At 35.5% G+C, this 14,521-nt stretch overlaps 1 protein-coding gene across 2 annotated transcripts in view; it reads right to left on the reverse strand.

Annotated features, from left to right (window-relative positions):
• Nucleotides 1-14,521, reverse strand: part of TEX9 (testis expressed 9) — a 69,178-nt gene that overhangs the window by 33,171 nt on the left and 21,486 nt on the right. For both annotated transcript variants that reach the window (XM_058737638.1, XM_058737639.1), the window contains exons 5-9: nucleotides 13,073-13,118; nucleotides 12,215-12,297; nucleotides 10,169-10,347; nucleotides 7,373-7,455; nucleotides 6,779-6,952 (exon numbers count right to left, since the gene is read on the reverse strand). In XM_058737638.1, the coding sequence (XP_058593621.1) occupies nucleotides 6,779-6,952; nucleotides 7,373-7,455; nucleotides 10,169-10,347; nucleotides 12,215-12,297; nucleotides 13,073-13,118 (565 nt within the window). The remainder of the gene's footprint in view (nucleotides 1-6,778; nucleotides 6,953-7,372; nucleotides 7,456-10,168; nucleotides 10,348-12,214; nucleotides 12,298-13,072; nucleotides 13,119-14,521) is intronic.

Consider the following 14,521-nt stretch of genomic DNA (forward strand, 5'->3'; position numbering starts at 1 on the left):
ACTTAGGACAGGTGCTGCCTGGCAGGCTGATGGCTTGGTCACAGTATAGAAGTGGGGAGTTAACAGAAGCTGGAGACAAAGGAGGGGTGCTTGATTGCCAATGCTCAAGAGCACAGAGTTCTGATACTAGAGACAGGGTAGCTGGGTAATACCATTTTCACCCCTCTGTTGCTACATGTGCCACAATAATCCACACCAGTAAATTAAGCAGTACCATCTACCAGTAAATTAGGCAGTGCCATCTAGTGGAGAATAGTGTCCTTACTCCAAGCCCTGTCCAACTGGGCCAACCGTTCTCTAGAGGACCACAAGTCTCTCTGCCTGCATAGTTCACGGACTATAAAGTGCTTCACAGTTGGACTTCTAGGGTAAACTGGACATAACTTTAATCATATTTCATTCTGTTCGCTGGTCCATCTATCAATTTTTTTCCTTTTATTCTTGAATATAGGAAGAGAAAACAATTATTTTTATAAAGAAGATTTTTAATTTTTTCTACTATATTTTTTACTTTTTGGTGAATTTTTTAGTTCTATTTTACTCTCACCATTTCAATTTATTCTATTTTAGTGTATTCATCTTTTAAAATTTTCAAACGTTTTTTTTTCTTTTCTTTCCCTTTTTTCTCTACTCTATCAAGCCTCTTTCAACAACAAGACCAAAACACATTTAGAATCTAGCATCCTTTGTTTTTTTCTGTTGCTTTTAATTATTTATTTATTTATTTTATTGTATTAATTTTCTTCCTGCAAAATGACAAAACGAAGGATTCACCCCAAAAGAAAACAGGACGAAATGACAGCCAGGGACTTAATAAAAGTAAGATGTATGAACTAGAATTCAGAATCACAATAATAAGAATACTACCTGGGGTTTAAAAAAGCATAGAATCCCTTTCTGCAGAGATAAAAAAAAGTAAAATCTAGTCAAGATGACATTAAAAGTGTTGTAACTTAGATGCACTCTCACATGGATGCCCCAGTGGCAAGGATGGATGAAGCAGAGCAGTGAATCAACGATACAGAGGACACACTTATGGCGAATAATGAAGCAGGAAAAAAGAGGGAAACTAAGGCAAAAGAGCACAATATAAGAATTAGAGAACTCAGGGACTCATTAAAAAGGAATAACATTTGAATCATAGGAGCTCCAGAAGATGAAGAGAGAGAAAAAGGGGTAGAAGTTTTATGTGAGCAAATCATAGAGGAAACTTTCCTAACCTGGGGAAAGACACAGACATTAAAATCCAGGACACAGAGAACTCTCATTAGATTCAACAAAAACCAACCATTGACAAGACATATCATAGTCAAATTCACAAAATACTCAGACAAGGAAAGAATCATGAACGCAGCAAGGGAAAAAAGTCCTTAACCTACAAGGGAAGACAGATCAGGTTCACAGCAGACCAATTCACAGAAACTTGGCAGGCCAGAAAGGAGTGGCAGGATATATTCAATGTGCTGAATCAGAAAAATATGCAGCCAAGAATTCTTTATCCAGCAAGGCTGTCATTCAAAATAGAAGGGGAGATTAAAAGTTACCCAAACAAACACTAAAGCAATTCATGACCATTAAACCAGCCCTGAAAGAAAATTTAAGAGGGACTTTCTGAGGGGAGAAAAGATGGGATGGGGAAAAAAAAGACCCAAAGCAACAAAGACTAGAAAGGACCAGAGAACACCACCAGGAACACCAACTCTACAGGCAACATAATGACAATAAATTAGTATCTTTCAGTACTCACTCTAAATATAAATGGACTAAACGCTCCAATCAAAAGACATAGGGTAACAGAATGGATAAGGAAACAAGATCCATCTATATGCTGTTTACAAGAGACCCATTTTATCTTTATTTATTTTTATTTTTTTAATACGAAATTTATTGTCAAATTGGTTTCCATACAACACCCAGTGCTCATCCCAAAAGGTGTCCTCCTCAAAACCCATCATCCATCCTCCCTTCCCTCCCACCCCCCATCAACCCTCAGTTTATTCTCAGTTTTTAAAAGTCTCTTTGGCAAGAGACCCATTTTAGACCTAAAGCCACCTTCAGATTGAAAGTAAGGAGATGGAGAGCCATCTATCATGCTAATGGTCACCAAAAGAAAGCCCTAGTAGCCATACTTATATCAGACAATCTAGATTTTAAAATAAAGACTGTAACAAGAAATTAAGAAGGGCATTATATCATAATTAAGGGGTCTATCCACCAAGAAGATCTAACATAGTAAAGATTTATGCTCCAAGTGTGGAAATACCCAAATATATAAATCAATTAATCACAAACATAAACTCATTGATAATAATATCATACTAGCAGGGGACTTCAACACCCCACTTACAACAATGGACAGATCATCTAAACAGAAAATCAACAAGGAAACAATGGCTTTGAATGACACACTGAACCGGATGGACTTAACAGATATATTCAGAACATTTCACCCTAAAGCAGCAAATACACATTCTTCTTGAGTGCACATGGAACATTCGCCAGAAGAGATCACATACTGGGACACAAACCAGCCCTCCACATGTACAAAGAGATAGAGATCATACCATGCATATTTTCAGACCACAGTGCTATGAAACTTGAAATCAATTACAAGAAAAAACTTGGAAAGATAACAAATACTTGGAGACTAAAGAACATCCTACTAAAGAATGAATAGGCTAACCAAGAAATGAAAGAGAAAATTAACAAGTACATGGAAGCCAATGAAAATGATAACACCACAGCTCAAAACCTCTGGGACGCAGTAAAAGTGGTCATAAGAGGGAAGTACATAGCAATCCAGGCCTTTCTTAAGAAGGAAAAAAGGTCTCAGAAACACAATCTAACCTTATACCTTAAAGAGCTGGAAAAAGAACAGCAAATAAAACCCCAAAACAGCAGAAAACAGGAAATAATAAAGATTAGAGCAGAGATGAATACTACTGAAACCAACAAAAGTAGAACAGATTAATGAAACCAGGAGCTGGTTCTTTGAAAGAAGTAACAAAGTTGATAAACCCCTAGCCAATTTGATCAAAAAGAAAAAGGAAAGGATCCAACTAAACAAAATTAAGATGAAACAGGAGAAATCACAACTAACACAGCAGAAATAAAAACAATAGGAGAGTATTATGAGTAATTATACACCAATAATTTAAGCAATCTGGAAGAAATGGACAAATTCCTAGAAACATATAAACTACCAAAACTGAAACAGGAAGAAACAGAAAATTTAACAGACCCATAACCAGTAAAGAAATCAAATTAGTAATCAAAAATCTCTCTCAAAAAAACAAAACAAAACAAAACAAAAAAACATGAGTCCAGGGCCGGATGGCTTTCCAGGGGAATTCTACCAAACATTTAAAGAAAAGTTAGCACCTATTCTTTTGAAGCTGCTCGAAAAAACAGAAATGGAAGGAAAACTTCGAAACTCATTCTATGAAGCCAGCATTACCTTGATTCCAAAACTAGACAAAGATCCCACTAAAAAGGAGAACTACAGACCAATTTCCCTGATGAACATGGATGCAAAATCCTCAACAAGATCTAGCCAAGCAGATTCAACAATACATTAAAAGAATTATTCACCATGACCAACTGGGATTTATACCTGGGATGCAGGGCTGGTTCAATATCTGCTAAATAATCAATGTGATATATCACACCAATAAAAGAAAGGACAAGAACCACATGCTCCTCTTAATAGATGCAGAGAAAGCATCTCACAAAATACAGTATCCTTTCTTGATAAAAACCCTCAAGAAAGTAGGGATAAAGGATCATACTTCAAGATCATAAAATAGGGATAGAAGATCATACCTCAAGATCATAAAAGCCATATATGAAAGACCCACTGGTAATATCATCCCCAATGGGGGAAAATGAGAGCTTTACCCCTAAGGTCCGGAACACAACAGGAATGTCCACTCTCACCACTGTTATTCAACACAGTATGGGAAGTCCTTGCCTCAGCAAACACAAAGGAATAAAAGGCATCCCAATCAGCAAGGAGGAAGTCAAACTTTCACTCTTCGCAGACGACATGATATTCTATACAGAAACCCAAAAGATTTCACCAAAAAACTGCTAGAATTGATCCATGAATTCAGCAAAGTCGCAGGATGTAAGATCAATGCACAGAAATCAGTTGCATTCCTATACACCAATAATGAAGCCACAGAAAGAGAAATCCAGGAATCGACCCCATTTACGATTGCACCAAAACCCATAAAATACCTAGGAACAAACCTAACCAAAGATGTGAAAAATCTATACACTGAAAACTATAGAAAGCTTATGAAAGAAATTGAAGAAGACATTAAAAAAATGGAAAAATATTCCATGCTCATGGATTGGAAGAATATTGTTAAAATGTTGATACTACCCAAAGCAATCTACATATTCAATGCAATCCCTATCAAATTAATACCAGCATTCTTCACAAAGCTAGAACAAACGATCCTAAAATTTGTATGGAACCAGATAAGACCCCGACTAGCCAAAGCAATCCTGAAAAAGAAAACCAAAGCTGGAGGCATCACAATCCCACACTTCAAGATGTATTAAAAGGCCAGAATCATCAAGAGAGTATTGTACTTGCACAAAAACACACACTCAGATCAATGGAACAGAATAGACAACCCAGAAATGGACCCACAAACGTATGGCCAACTAATCTTTGACAAAGCAGGGAAGAATATCTAATGGAATAAAGACAGTCTCTTCAGCAAATGATGCTGGGAAAAATGGACAGCAACATGCAGAAAAATGCATCTGGACTACTTTCTTGCACCATAAACAAAAATAAACTCAAAATGGATGAAAGACCTAAATGTAAGACAGGAAGCCATCAAAATCCTAGAGAAAGCAGGCAGCAATCTCTTTGACTTTGGCTGCAGAAACTTCTTACTTGACATGTCTCTGGAGGCAAGGCAAACAAAAGCAAAAATGAATTATTGGGACCTCATGAAGATAAAAAGCTTCTGACCAGCAAAGGAAACAATCAGCAAAACTAAAAGGCAACCGACAGAATGGGAGAAGGTATTTGCAAAGGACATATTGGATAAAGGGTTAGTATCCAAAATCTGTAAAGAACTTACCAAGCTCAACACCCAAAAAACAAATAATCCAGTGAAGAAATGGGAAAAAGACATAAATAGACACTTTTCCAAAGAAGACATTCAGATGACTAACAGACACATGAAAAGATGCTCAACATCACTCATCATCAGGGAAATACAAACATCACTCATCATCAGGAAATACACAATGAGACACCACCCCACACCAGTCAGAATGGCTAACATCAACAACACAGGCACCAACAGATGTTGGCAAGGATGTGGAGAAAGAGGATCTCTTTTGCACTGCTGGTGGGAACACAAACTGGTACAGCCACTCTGGAAAACAGTATGGAGGTTCCTCAAAAAATTAAAAATACAACTACTCTATGACCCAGCAACTGCACTACTAGGTATTTACCCAAGGGATACAGGTGTGCTGTTTCGAAGAGGCACATGCATCCCAATGTTTATAGCTCTACTATCAACAATAGCCAAAGAATGGAAAGAGCCCAATGTCCATCAACTGATGAATGGATAAAGAAGATGTGGCATATATATACACAATGGAATATTACTCAGTGCTCAAAAAGAATAAAATCTTGCTATTTGCAACAATGTGGAAGGAACTACAGTTTATTATCCTAAGCAAAATAAGTCACAAAAAGACAAATATCATGATTTCACTCATATGTGTAATTTAAGAAAAAAAACCAAACATAGGGGAAGGGAAGGATAAATAAGATAAAAACAGAGAAGGGACACAAACCATAAGAGACTCTGAAACACAGGGAACAAACTGAGGGTCACTGGAGGGGAGGAAGGAGAGGGATGGGTTAAATGAGTGATGGGCATTAAGGAGGACACTTGTTGGGATGAGAATTGGGTGTTATAGGTTAAGTGATGAATCACTCAGTTCTACTCCTGAAATCATTATTAAACTATATACTATATGTTAACCTGTATTTAAATTTAAATGTTCATTTGAATTAAAATGTTCTAAAATTGATCATGGTGATAGTTGCACAATTCTGTGAATATATTAAAAGCCACTAAATTGGGGGACACCCAGTGGCTCAGTCAGTTAAGCATCTCACTCTTGATTTCAGCTTGGTTCATGATCACATGGTTCATGAGTTTGAGCCCTGCATTGGGATCTGCACTGACAGTGCAGAGCCTGCTTGGGAATCTCTCTCTCCCCCTTTCTCTCTGTCCCTCTCCCACTCATGCTGGATGCCTCTCTTTCTCTCTCAAAATAAGTAAACTTTAAGAAAAAGTCACCAAATTGTATACTTTAAAAGGGTGATTTCAGGGTGCCTGGGTGGCTCAGTCTGTTAAGCATCCAACTTTGCCTCAAGCCGTGATCTCACAGCTCATGAGTTCAAGCCCCGCATTGACTCTTGCTGACAGCTCAGAGCCTGGAGCCTGCTTTGGAATCTGTGTCTCCCTCTTTCTCCCCTTCTCCTGCTTGTGCTCTGTCTCTCTCTCAAAAATAAATAAACATTAAAAAAATTAAAAAAAATTTTAGAGTGTGGTGTGTACTATATGTGAATTTTATCCAAATAAATCTATTAATATTCTCCTATATATGGTGGAAGACTTTTTAGTAAACACTAACAAAATAAGTGAACAAAAGTGATGTCTACACAAACATGTAACTTTAATGTTTTATAGTGTTTTTAACATTAGGGCAGGAAAAATCACAAAATTATTACCTTTTCTACTGAAGACAGCTGTTGCTGTAATCCATCACATTTTTTATTTAGCTCCTCAAAAAGAGTTTTATATTTTTCTGTTTGAGACTGTTGCAAATTAATTGTTCGCTGCTGTCTCATACAATCTTCTTCCAAGTTTTTTATTTGAGACTTTAAATCCTGAATTTCATTTTCCTATAGTTATAAAATTACAGATTATGTGAAAAATACACAAGATTTGGTATCAAAATATAAAGCAGAAAACAAAAAGGAGTTTCCGATGATTTTTAATGAGATACTTATATCCATTTCAAGGAGAATAACAAATTGTGTTCCATTCTCACCTTCAAAAATAGAAGTTAGAAGTTTCATTTGTGTTTAATAGCTTCCATTTGTAAATCTTATACAAAAAATTCTAACTGCTAACAAGTATTTAAAATTTTTTCACTTAGTGAAAATTCAACATCTCAGATTAGAATATAAGTCAGTATTTACATACAATTTTTAATTCAAAAGTTAACTGTAAATTATATGTCAATAAACATTTATTGTAAAAATAATCAAACTGCTCCTAACATATCTTTAAATATAGAGCATTTAGTTTAAAAAACATACCTTCTTATTGCATTCATATACAACATTATCCAATTCCTCCTGCATAACATGGAGTTTGGCCTTTAGAAATCTGTTCTGTGCTTCTGTGGATTTAAATGATTACATTTATTGTCCTTCACTGAATGTAAGATGCCATTAACTGCAGACAGACCATTTTATGAGGAAAAAGAATGCTCAAGATGGCAAGTTTATCATGAGACCCCTGTTTGAGAACACTAAAGACACTGAATACTCATACTATCAAGGTAAAGGAAAAACAAATCCACCCAACAGAAAGGAACTGTTCACATTTCAACAGTGGAACTGAGTAAAGAGGGGAAAAAACCCCAAAAACCTCTCCTTAGAATCTGAACCACAAGCCAGTATTCACTCTTGCAAACTGAATTTGTCTTTACCAAGGTGGTACAAAATACCTCAGTCAAAATTTAAAGTGGTTTCAGGTTGGTAACATCCCCAGGTGTTTGGCAGAAACAAACACAAAACCACTCAAGCAAAACTCAACTTCAGTCTCAGCCATTGTAATTATAAAATACCATTGACTGTAACACACATGCCAATTTCACGGAAGTTATAATGTAGTCTATGTGCCTTAGAAGCAAAGAAATACACTAATACCTTACTGCTGAAGCTTTCTTGCACAAACTCTAAGATCTGCCTTTGCAAAGTATTTCATTGCTACCTAAAGTTCTTTATTCAATGATATCAGCAGTAAATCTTTGATGTTTCTAGGTGTATACAAGTAAATAAAGTGAAAACTGAAATTAGCACTCACTCCATAATTCATTCAATCATTCATTGAAAAAATATACATTAAGTCTGTACAATGTTCCAGACCTAATGGGGATAAAACAAGCTTTGCCTTCATGGATCTTATGATCCCTGAGTGGTCTCTGAGAAGTCATTAGAATATACCCCAGAGAATGCACAAAATCTCTTCATCCATACTCCTTCCAAAGCTCTTCTTTTTATTTATTTTTTTAAGTTTATTTGAGAGAGAGAGAGAGAGAGAGAGAGTGCACATGTGGGCTGGGGAGGTACAGGGAGACAGGAAGAGAGAAAGAGAGAATCCCAAGCAGGCTCCGTGCTATCAGCACAGAGCCTGACGCAAGGCTAGATCTCCCAAACCATGAGATCATGACCTGAGCCAAGATGAAGAGTCTGACGTTTGACTGAGCCACCCAGGTGCCCCCAAAGCTCTCTCTATTAAATGCTTCCAGTGTTATCATGGAGATGATTAATGATGACTGGCTCTAACCCACCTAGATCTCTCCAGCCTCAACTCTCCTTCAAGCCTCTCGTGTCACTCCAGGTTAGCACAGGATAGAAGGGAAATGATAAATTTAAAAATGTGAAGTTTGCAGTAGCTGTTCTCTAAGGGGAAAGGAGGAAGAATGCGAGAGCCTGAGTTTGTCCATCTCTTTCTCTCCCCAACTAACCTTAGTGTCATGAAGGAGTTGAGTGCTCTCATCTCTGTAGGCCACAGCATTAACCTCCCATCCCCATCTCCCTCTGACTTTAGTCTTAGAAAGCAGTATGTGTTACTAAACTACTTTTCTTATCTTTTCCTCTTGCCTGTAAGATACCCATTCATATCTGGAATAAGAGAAAAACTCCCCCAAAAGGGGAGATACCTAGGCCAAAGACTCTGGAAAGGGAATGCAGGGAGACAAAGTGGCAGAGAGGTGATTCAGCAATAAAAACCAAGTGGCAATATAAGGTAGTCTGTTGTATTGGTTCTATGTATCTGGGAGTGGGAATATTGTAATGGGACCACGGGTGACTATGTACTGAGAAACAGCCAACATGTGACCAGTGTGTCCTTGAAGGCATCTTGACAAAGACCTAAAGGCAGCTTCCTGCTTCCTTTATCTTCTCTTCTGACAAGTACACCCAGAAAGCTTAGATTTACTAGCCAGTAAATGTGATAAATTCATAAATGAATTGCTCATTTATGAATGAGTAGCATGTAGCACAATAATCATTATACATATAAATTGTTATTGTTTTCACAGAATCAGAATTTTAAAGATAACCTTATGACCATCTAATATAAACTGCTAAATTTTGAAATTAAGAAATTGCAATTACAGAGAGGCCAAGTGGGTTGCCTGAACTTACAATTATAGTTCAGTATTAACTCTTCATCTACACTCAACTGTCTTATGTTTATAATAGTATAGGTGGCACCTCATAAATTCAACAGTTCTAGAGGCACTACTGATAATGTTTTTAGAGTATCTAAACTTATTATTTTTCAAAGTGATATGCAGAGAATGAGTTTATAAGAAACAAAATCACATTCATTAGAAAACTAATTTGATTATTTTAACTGATGCCACATGAGTGATTCATTTATCCTTTTAACATGCCATAAGTAGAATACGGTAACAATCAATGAAAGAAATACAAAGACATTGGGTTTTAAAAAGTATTTTAATGTTTAATGATAAGCTATGGGGCATTTTAACCTTAGTTGAACAGTGGTCAATGAAACCAATACCATATAGTCTTTTTCATTTTTACTTTTTATAATGGAAAATGTCAAACATATAAAAGTAGAAAGACACTGTCAATGAAAAACCACTTTCCTATCATCCATCTTCAACAACTGACTCATAACCAATTTTATGTCATCTGTAATTCCACTCATTCCTCCTACCATCATGTCCCACTAGATGATTTTGAAACAAGTGCAAGATATCACAATACTTTTTTTAAATGCAAAAAAATATTTCCCAAATATCTGTTTCTAAGTAATTGTGATATACAGATAAAAATAAACAGAAGAAAACTTACCTATTCCAATGTCATTACTAACACCACAAAAAATATCATCATCGATATAATCAGGTAAGCCTTCTTCCTCCAGTTGCCCTTCAATTTTACTAATTGTTTTAGCAAGAGAAAAGTCTGAGAAACCCTCTGGAATGGCAACATCATTGGCAGTCTGTACATCAAAGTATTTCAATTTTATACTATAAATAAACACACACACACATATACATACTCATTATATATTATATACAATGTCAACACACAAAGGAAATATGACTTTTATCCAAATAAAAAAGATCAAAATTATTAATTAAAAAATTATTAATTTTGAATTTATGATGAAACCTATAATTGATACTTCCAAGGATTATATTATAAAAGACTTGGCTGACTTTCAATCTTTATGAATCACACGGCCACAGAGCTAGAGAAGGCTTATGAAACCAGTTTGTCTACACATTGCCTCCAAACAAGTAAACATCAAAACTAAGAGTGCTGAACTTGGCCTCCCAAGTTAGACCCAGACTGTGGATTTTAACTTATATGCTGCTGAAGAACTATATAAAGTGATATTGCGTTTAGCCATAATTCTGCAAACACTGAGAATAATACCTCTTAAGAATTAGAGTGAACATTTATTAGCTCAATCAAAATCAACTTTTTTTTCCACCTAAAGAAACACATTCTAACCAGAACCAAAATCAACCAAAAATTGGATTTGCTTTTCTTAACAAGAGAAGAAATATGAAATAAAAGTCACTAGTAAAGGCATTAAGGAATGAGCCAAGCCTAACCCATCAAGTTTATGATTCCAAAAGCCTTGTTTTTAACTTTTTACTTAATTTAAAGCCTAACTTTCTTTTAATACATAAGCACAGACTTCAGAATTCTATTTATAAAAACAACCTTTTCCTTAAAAAGTAGTATTTAAGTCTGAAAATAAGATAACCAGTTATGTATGCATGCATGTACTGATGTACGCAGTATATGTTCTCTTTTCTTCTATCATTTTATTTATTTATTTTAATGTTTATGTATTTTGAGAGAAAGAGACCATGAGTGTAACCAGGGGAGGGACAGAGGGAGGGACAGAGAGAGAGAAATAGAGAGAGAGAAAAAGAGGGAGGGAGGGAGGGAGGGAGAGAGGGAGAGGGAGAGGGAGAGGGAGAGAGAGAGAGAGAGAGAGAGAGAGAGAGAATCCCAAGCAGGCTCCACACTATCAGTGCAGAGCTCAATGTGAGGCTCGATCCTACGAACCATGAGATTATGACCTGAGCCGAAACCAATTTGGACCCTCAACCAACTGAGCCACCAGGCTCCCCTATCAATCTATTTTAGATTTATTTTATTTTCCTTATCCCTTCACTGTATTTTTTCTTTTATTCAAAAAACAAAAAAACTTATTTAGCCTATTAAAAGACACCAACATTAACAAAGATTTTTCCAGGATTATAATGCAGTATCAGTTTGGATAAGTAATAGACACTTAATAATTTACTGTGAATAAGAAGCATGTTGGTACAACCCATTGTAGGTATGACCTTCCTTTTCCAGAAGGTCTCCTATCCTAGATTGCCTCTTGGGTCCCCTTTTCAAGCTTAAACTACTAAGAACCGTCTTGAATTCTTTATCACCAAAAACACTAGAATGTAAATTATAATGATACTATAGTCTTATTTAGAGCCTACCAAATCACTCTGTATGTCAATACACACAATAATGTATGGTGTTCTATTAAATGTTCGAAAAAGTAGACTAGTCTGAGAGAACTAAGCAAAGACACCTATGTTCTAGACTCAGTTCTAAGAAAATATCTCACTAAAAATAACATTTAAAAATTTGAAATGTGGCGATTTTGCTTAAAAGAACTGTGTACAATGTTTACTGACTGCTGTAAGACATTTCTGAGTTGAGAATGTTTTAAATTACTGAATGTAGATAAGATATATACGATGCCAGGTATAAAAAGATCTAGAGAAAGAGAAAGAGCTTAACAACTAAAATCATGATAGTATGAATCATAAAACTAAAAAAATAGAAAGTAATACTTTTAAAACTGTACTATACCTTGAATTTGTTTTCCTTCCTTTATTTGTAGAGTGTAGTCTGTTTTGAATCTTGTTCACTGCATCAACATTTTTGGTCTTTGGCTACATCAAAGAATTTAAATTATTGATTAATTAGATTCTAATCATTTGCCCTGGAAAGCAGTTTTGTAATACAGAGAACTGCTAGTTTACTACACAGAAGAACTCCTATTTTCATGGAATTATTGAATTGTATTTTAAAGAATCCCAGAAACTGTATAGCTGGAAAAGACCTAGATATCACTAGCACCAACAGGTTCAAAGATAAGGAAAATGAGTCCCATAAAGTCAAGGATATTCAGCTGGCTAGTGGAATATTAAACCGGATGTTATGACTCACAGAACTGAGTTCTCCTCATTGATTATTCCCCAGGCAGGCCTTCACATAGGCTGTTTTCTTGGCCTTGATATCTGTGGGTGGGGAACCTGTAGATCTCAATAAGCCCAGCACCTGTAATAGTGATCTATACACTGCAAATATTTAAATGAATGAATAAACCTTTCAAATTACCTTCTTAGTATATAAATAATTTTTGTTTTTGGGTCGAATACCTGGTAAATTTCAGCTTCAGAGGGAAAACAAACTCCTTAGGTTACAGATTCATTTTACTCAGAATTTCTTCCAGTATATAACCAAATTGTTCAGTGAAATTATGAGACAAAAAAGGATTCAGCTTATTTTATAAGTAACACATCATGAAGGCATCTCTTCTAAGTATCAAGGCTTATATTCTATTTCTGTAGAGTCATACTCCTCTGTTTTGTTCTAAGAAAAGCCTAAAAAATAACTTAAATTCTATACAACGTAATTACATTTACAGCAAGTTCAATTTCATACCTTAGTTTCTGAATGAAGATGAACTATCCCTTCAGACAACAGACCTCTACAGACCAAAAATAAACATTATACATTAATAATAGATGATACTAAGCTGAGACACAATAAAAGTCAACAGTAATTACATCTGAAAGGGAAAATAGACAACTACCAAGTAGACTTTGCTATAATTCTAGTTATGCGCATGTTAATTTATTAACACAAGAAAATTGCTTTGGTTAAATAATTCACCTTTAAGAAGTTATAATGTAATACCAATATTTTTGTAGGAAAATGAAGCACAAACTTTAACAAATTAAAATCATAAGGAGTGATTATTGCCACACACAGGGATTATCTATTTTACAAAATAATTCACCACAAGGCTTTTTAGTGTGAGCCCGCCCAGTGTTATCCTTTGTTTAATGCATTTAAATACATGGTCTGTATTTGTTTCTCCCATTACACTGTGAAATCCATGAAGGTAGGAATCATGTCTGCCTTGTTCACTGCTCTATGCCTAGTACATGGTGTAGTACATGGTATATAGGTTCTTAAATTGTCACCAAGTAAATATTTGCTAAATGCATGAATCTAAAATACAATTCATTTTTTAAACATTTTAACTTCACATTTTTTTAATTGACATACAATAGTCTATTAGTTTCAGGTGTACATCATAGTGATTCAGTATTTTTATACAATACAAAATGATCTCCACAATAGGTCTAGTTGCCATCTGTCACCGTACAAAGTTGTTATAATATTACTGACTATATTCCCTGTGGTGTACATTACATCCCTGTGACTGACTTAATTTATTACTAGAAATTTGTACCTCTAAAATACAACTCATTTTTCTGCGCAGTTTTCAAAATATGTTTTTATTTAGTACAAAGAGTGCTTATGGGGTCTGCACTCTCTGGCCCATGGGCTGAATCCATCCACATCAACACATTTTCACATTATCTATGGCTGTTTTCACACTACCAGCAGCGAAGTTGAGTAGTGACAAAAACTGTAAAGCTGACAAATACAAAAATATTTACTATCTGGCTCTTCACAGGAAGATTCTGCCTACCCCCTGATCAATTGTCTAGATCATCCCCATTATATATATTATTTCTATATCTTGTTGCTATTAAAAAACAAAACAGGCACTGGGTGTCTCAGTTGGTGAAGTGTCCTATTCTTGATTTCGGCTCAGGTCATGATCTCATGGTTTGTGGGATGGAGCTCTGCGTGCAGCTCTTCACTAACTGTGTGGAGCCGGATGGGGATTCTCTCCCTCCCTCTCTGCCTTTCCCCCACTCACATTCTCACTCTCTTTCTCCCTAAATAAATAAATAAATAAATAAATAAATAAATAAAATACTTAAAAACAAAACACTTCATCATATCCCCCTGAGAACTCATTACCAGAATAAGGACATAAAAACAAAATTACTTTCTATCAGATGTCACCTACTG

This window comes from Neofelis nebulosa, chromosome 7 (genome assembly GCF_028018385.1).
Source record: "Neofelis nebulosa isolate mNeoNeb1 chromosome 7, mNeoNeb1.pri, whole genome shotgun sequence".
Lineage (NCBI taxonomy): Eukaryota > Metazoa > Chordata > Mammalia > Carnivora > Felidae > Neofelis > Neofelis nebulosa.